Below are 7,500 nucleotides of genomic sequence, written 5' to 3' on the forward strand. Positions count from 1 at the left end.
TCTGACGAGCAGAGACGACACTTCATCATCCAGTATGCCGACGTGAGTACACACACACACACACACACACACACACACACACACACACACACACACACACACCATGTTTACAAAGTACAAAATGTACTTTAAAAGTTGAGACATTGAGATTCGATTGAGCCAAAAAACTAATTTTTCAGTGGAAAAATTATTTCCAGATTGATCAGTAGTTGAAAGTCCCAGACTGACCTCAGACTGTTGAGCACCTGAAGTCTTATATCAAGCAAGAATGAAAAAGAATTTCACTTTCAAAACTTCAACAAACCTGTTTTCACATGTTTGGACCTATTTTCCAACTAGTGATCAATCTGGTGATAATTTTTCCAATAATCAATTGGCTGTTTGGTTCATAAAATGCTTCTAAAAGTGGATACAGCATATTTCTGTGTTCGGCTGAATTTAGGAGCATTTTGTTTTTATTTGTTTTTTACACAACGCCCCAGCTTTTTAAATATAATGGAGTTTATATAATGAATGAATGAATAAAAACAACACACAAACATTTTTAAGGTTTATTTGTAATGAATCTCCGTCTCTCTGATAGAATCAGTACCGTTTCGAAGGGACAGGCTTCTCCACCATCCCTCAACTCATTGAGCATCATTTCTCGACCAAACAGGTCATCACCAAGAAGTCTGGAGTCGTGCTGCTCAACCCCGTTGTCAAGGCAACCAACACTTTAAATACATTTGAACCTATATACGTATTACTGAGGATGGGTATCAATAGGAATGATCTGTACAGCCAATCAGGAGACAGGATGTTGATGGTGGTACGTTTGTGTCTCTGCAGGATAAGAAGTGGATCCTGAACCATGAGGACGTCGTTCTGGGGGAGCTGCTGGGAAAGGTGACCTCACTTCTGTTTTTAAATTCTTATTTCTTTTTTTAACAGTGCTCTCACTGTGTCTCCCTCTGCCTCCATGTCCCATCATGCCCCACTGTCTGCTGGTTGTCAGGGCAACTTTGGCGAGGTGTTCAAAGGAACGCTGCAGCGTGACAAAACGCCTGTCGCTGTCAAAACGTGTAAAGAAGATTTACCTCCAGAGCTGAAGATCCGGTTCCTGTCAGAGGCCAGGTCAGCATCCGTCCATCAATACATCCATCAATACATCAATACATCCATCAATACATTAATACATCCATCAATACGTCCATCAATACATCAGTACATCCATCAATACATCCATCAATACGTCCATCAATACATCCATCAATACATCAATACATCCATCAATACATTAATACATCCATCAATACGTCCATCAATACATCAGTACATCCATCAATACATCCATCAATACGTCCATCAATACATCCATCAATACATCAATTCATCCATCAATTCATCCATCAGTACATCAATACATCCATCAATACATCAATACATCCATCAATACGTCCATCAATACATCCATCAATACGTCCATCAATACATCCATCAATACATCCATCAATACACCAATACATCCATCAATACATCCATCAATACATCAATACATCCATCAATACATCAATACGTCCATCAATACATCAGTACATCCATCAATACGTCCATCAATACATCAATACATCCATCAATACATTAATACATCCATCAATACGTCCATCAATACATCAGTACATCCATCAATACGTCCATCAATACATCAATACATCCATCAATACATCCATCAATACATCAATACATCCATCAATACATCCATCAGTACATCAATACGTCTATCAATACATCAATACATCCATCAATACATCTATCAATACATCAATATATCAATCAATACATCAATACATCCATCAATACATCAATACGTCTATCAATACATCAATACATCCATCAATACATCTATCAATACATCAATATATCCATCAATACATCAATACATCCATCAATACATCATCAATACATCCATCAATATATCCATCAATACAACAATATGTCCATCAATACATCAATACATCCATTGATACGTCCATCAATCCATCAATACATCCATCAATACGTCCATCAATACATCCATCAATACATCCATCAATACATCAATACATCCATCAATACGTCCATCAATACATCAATACATCCATCAATACGTCCATCAATATGTCCATCAATACATCCATCAATACATCCATCAATACATCAATACATCCATCAATACATCCATCAATACATCCATCAATACATCAATACGTCCATCAATACATCATCAATACATCCATCAATATATCCATCAATACAACAATATGTCCATCAATACATCAATACATCCATCAATACATCCATCAATACATCAATACATCCATCAATACGTCCATCAATACATCATCAATACATCCATCAATATATCCATCAATACAACAATATGTCCATCAATACATCAATACATCCATCAATACATCCATCAATACATCAATACATCCATCAATACGTCCATCAATACATCAATACATCCATCAATACGTCCATCAATATGTCCATCAATACATCCATCAATACATCCATCAATACATCAATACATCCATCAATACATCCATCAATACATCCATCAATACATCAATACGTCCATCAATACATCATCAATACATCCATCAATATATCCATCAATACAACAATATGTCCATCAATACATCAATACATCCATCGATACGTCCATCAATCCATCAATACATCCATCAATACGTCCATCAATACATCATCAATACATCAATACATCCATCAGTACGTCCATCAATACATCAATATGTCCATCAATACGTCCATCAATACATCCATCAATACATCCATCAATACATCCATCAATACATCAATACATCCATCAATACATCCATCAATACATACATCAATACATCCATCAATACATCAATACATCCATCAATACATCAATACGTCCATCAATACATCAATACGTCCATCAATACATCAATACGTCCATCAATACATCCATCAATACATCAATACATCCATCAATACATCAATACATCCATCAATACATACATCAATACATCAATACGTCCATCAATACATCAATACGTCCATCAATACATCAATACATCCATCAATACATCCATCAATACATCAATACATCCATCAATACATCAATACGTCCATCAATACATCAGTACATCCATCAATACGTCCATCAATACATCAATACATCCATCAATACATTAATACATCCATCAATACGTCCATCAATACATCAGTACATCCATCAATACGTCCATCAATACATCAATACATCCATCAATACATCCATCAATACATCAATACATCCATCAATACATCCATCAGTACATCAATACGTCTATCAATACATCAATACATCCATCAATACATCTATCAATACATCAATATATCAATCAATACATCAATACATCCATCAATACATCAATACGTCTATCAATACATCAATACATCCATCAATACATCTATCAATACATCAATATATCCATCAATACATCAATACATCCATCAATACGTCCATCAATACATCCATCAATATATCCATCAATACAACAATATGTCCATCAATACATCAATACATCCATTGATACGTCCATCAATCCATCAATACATCCATCAATACGTCCATCAATACATCCATCAATACATCCATCAATACATCAATACATCCATCAATACGTCCATCAATACATCAATACATCCATCAATACGTCCATCAATATGTCCATCAATACATCCATCAATACATCCATCAATACATCAATACATCCATCAATACATCCATCAATACATCCATCAATACATCAATACGTCCATCAATACATCATCAATACATCCATCAATATATCCATCAATACAACAATATGTCCATCAATACATCAATACATCCATCAATACATCCATCAATACATCAATACATCCATCAATACGTCCATCAATACATCATCAATACATCCATCAATATATCCATCAATACAACAATATGTCCATCAATACATCAATACATCCATCAATACATCCATCAATACATCAATACATCCATCAATACGTCCATCAATACATCAATACATCCATCAATACGTCCATCAATATGTCCATCAATACATCCATCAATACATCCATCAATACATCAATACATCCATCAATACATCCATCAATACATCCATCAATACATCAATACGTCCATCAATACATCATCAATACATCCATCAATATATCCATCAATACAACAATATGTCCATCAATACATCAATACATCCATCGATACGTCCATCAATCCATCAATACATCCATCAATACGTCCATCAATACATCATCAATACATCAATACATCCATCAGTACGTCCATCAATACATCAATATGTCCATCAATACGTCCATCAATACATCCATCAATACATCCATCAATACATCCATCAATACATCAATACATCCATCAATACATCAATACATCCATCAATACATCCATCAATACATCAATACATCCATCAATACATACATCAATACATCCATCAATACATCAATACATCCATCAATACATCAATACGTCCATCAATACATCAATACGTCCATCAATACATCAATACGTCCATCAATACATCCATCAATACATCAATACATCCATCAATACATCAATACATACATCAATACATCAATACGTCCATCAATACATCAATACGTCCATCAATACATCAATACATCCATCAATACATCCATCAATACATCAATACGTCCATCAATACATCAATACGTCCATCAATACATCAATACGTCCATCAATACATCAATACGTCCATCAATACATCAATACGTCCATCAATACGTCCATCAATACATCAATACGTCCATCAATACATCAATACGTCCATCAATACATCAGTACATCCATCAATACATCAATACGTCCATCAATACATCCATCAATACATCAATACATCCATCAATACATCAATACGTCCATCAATACATCAATACGTCCATCAATACATCAATACATCCATCAATACATCAATACGTCCATCAATACATCAATACATCCATCAATACATCAATACATCCATCAATACATCCATCAATACATCAATACATCCATCAATACATACATCAATACGTCCATCAATACATCAATACGTCCATCAATACATCAATACGTCCATCAATACATCAATACGTCCATCAATACATCCATCAATACATCAATACATCCATCAATACATCCATCAATACATCAATACATCCATCAATACATACATCAATACGTCCATCAATACATCAATACATCCATCAATACATCAATACGTCCATCAATACATCAGTACATCCATCAATACATCAATACGTCCATCAATACATCAATACGTCCATCAATACATCAATACGTCCATCAATACATCAATACGTCCATCAATACATCAATACGTCCATCAATACATCAGTACATCCATCAATACATCAATACGTCCATCAATACATCCATCAATACATCAATACATCCATCAATACATCAATACATCCATCAATACATCAATACATCCATCAATACATCAATACATCCATCAATACATCCATCAATACATCAATACATCCATCAATACATACATCAATACATACATCAATACATCAATACGTCCATCAATACATCAGTACATCCATCAATACATCAATACGTCCATCAATACATCCATCAATACATCAATACATACATCAATACATCAATACGTCCATCAATACATCAATACGTCCATCAATACATCAATACGTCCATCAATACATCAATGAGGGGAAAATTTGTTCTCTAAATGAGAATAAATGTCATCAAGTTTCTTCAGACGAGTCACATGATCAATAAATACAAAACCAATATTTGTATGATGACACGTTGTTTATACAAAGAAACACTAAATGTATAAAATCAAAAAATCTTTTATTTATTTAAAAAAAAACTTTAAAAAAATCAAAAATGACATTTTTATGGTGAAACATGTTTATAATGTTTAGTCAGTTTAGTCAGTTTAGTGAGTGTCATGCTGCTGCTCTGTGATTGGCTGCCGTCTCATGTTCCCTGTCTGTAATTGGCTGCAGGATCCTGAAGCAGTACGACCACCCGAACATCGTGAAGCTGATTGGTGTTTGTACGCAGCGACAGCCGATCTACATCGTCATGGAGTTGGTTCCTGGTGGGTGGAGCTCAGTCACTGTGATGTTTTTGTATTGGTCAGTTTGTGTGACCCTCTGCTGCGTCTGTCAGGTGGAGACTTCCTGTCCTTTCTGAGGAAGAAGAAGGACGAGTTAAAGACGAAGCAGCTCGTTCGTTTCTCTGTGGATGCTGCTGCCGGCATGGCGTACCTGGAGAGTAAGAACTGTATCCACAGGTGAGTCACTGATACCTGTTAACACAAGATACCTGAGCAATTTATCAGATCGGATCCTGTTGACCTCAGATTCTTTTTATGTTATTTCATTAATGAATGAACTTAAATCTGTTCAGAACGAGTCGTCCGATTGATCTCATGATGAGCTTTAAATCATTGATCTAAACACTAAGTTATTGATTATTCTAAAGATTGTTCTTCTTGCTCGTTAGGATATCAGTTCATTTACCCCAAATAAATAACAAAAACTATGTTCATATTTCAAAAGTTTATTCAATCATAATCATGAAACAATAAATAACAATAAACTTTTTTTATTCGGGACATATTTATTTAGTGTTTTACATTTAAAAACATTAAATGATTTCAGTGAGGGCAGAGTTACACACCACATTTATAGATCAATAAAATAACAGATAAAAGCAAAGATTTGAGAAATAATGCAAAAGATTAAAAAAATACGAATAGAGACAAACATTCATTATAGGAGGCTTTTCTTTAAAAAAAGGGTTTCACTTCAGATTTAAGAGATTTAAACCTGAGGGGCTTTTATTGTGAAAGTCCCGTCCTTGTTAACTTTATAGTTTGATAGAAAACAATGTAATGTTTTCTAAATTCATAGGAACATGGAAAACACTTCTTTCACTTCTGCTAGCAAATTAAGTTTTCTGATCAAACAACAACCGAGAAAATTATCAACAGATTAATCAATAATGAATAAAATCATCAGTTTCAGTCCACCTGTATTGATGAGGTCACACCTGGTGTTAACTGCTACTCTTATTTAACCTCAGTGTTTCACACAGCCTGATGAGAAATCCACCTGTCTGTCTGTCCACCTGTCTGTCTGTCTGTCCGTCTGTCTGTCTGTCCACCTGTCTGTCTGTCTGTCCACCTGTCTGTCTGTCTGTCCACCTGTCTGTCTGTCTGTCCGCCTGTCTGTCTGTGTGTCCACCTGTCTGTCTGTGTGTCTGTCTGTCCACCTGTCTGTCTGTCTGTCTGTCCACCTGTCTGTCTGTGTGTCTGTCTGTCCACCTGTCTGTCCACCTGCCCGCCTGTCTGTCCACCTGTCTGTCCGCCTGTGTGTCCGCCTGTCTGTCTGTCCACCTGTCTGTCTGTCTGTCCA

General features: G+C 35.3%; 1 protein-coding gene across 2 annotated transcripts in view; it reads left to right on the forward strand.

Annotated features, from left to right (window-relative positions):
• Window positions 1-7,500, forward strand: part of fer (fer (fps/fes related) tyrosine kinase) — a 21,627-nt gene that overhangs the window by 10,430 nt on the left and 3,697 nt on the right. For both annotated transcript variants that reach the window (XM_084746290.1, XM_084746291.1), the window contains exons 12-17: window positions 1-42; window positions 584-706; window positions 832-888; window positions 998-1,116; window positions 6,085-6,179; window positions 6,251-6,374. The exon at window positions 1-42 is cut by the window's left edge and continues 165 nt beyond it. In XM_084746290.1, the coding sequence (XP_084602416.1) occupies window positions 1-42; window positions 584-706; window positions 832-888; window positions 998-1,116; window positions 6,085-6,179; window positions 6,251-6,374 (560 nt within the window). The remainder of the gene's footprint in view (window positions 43-583; window positions 707-831; window positions 889-997; window positions 1,117-6,084; window positions 6,180-6,250; window positions 6,375-7,500) is intronic.

The sequence above is a fragment of the Lutjanus erythropterus genome, chromosome 20 (genome assembly GCF_056507025.1).
Source record: "Lutjanus erythropterus isolate fLutEry1 chromosome 20, fLutEry1.hap2, whole genome shotgun sequence".
In the NCBI taxonomy this organism is placed as follows: Eukaryota; Metazoa; Chordata; class Actinopteri; order Lutjaniformes; family Lutjanidae; genus Lutjanus; species Lutjanus erythropterus.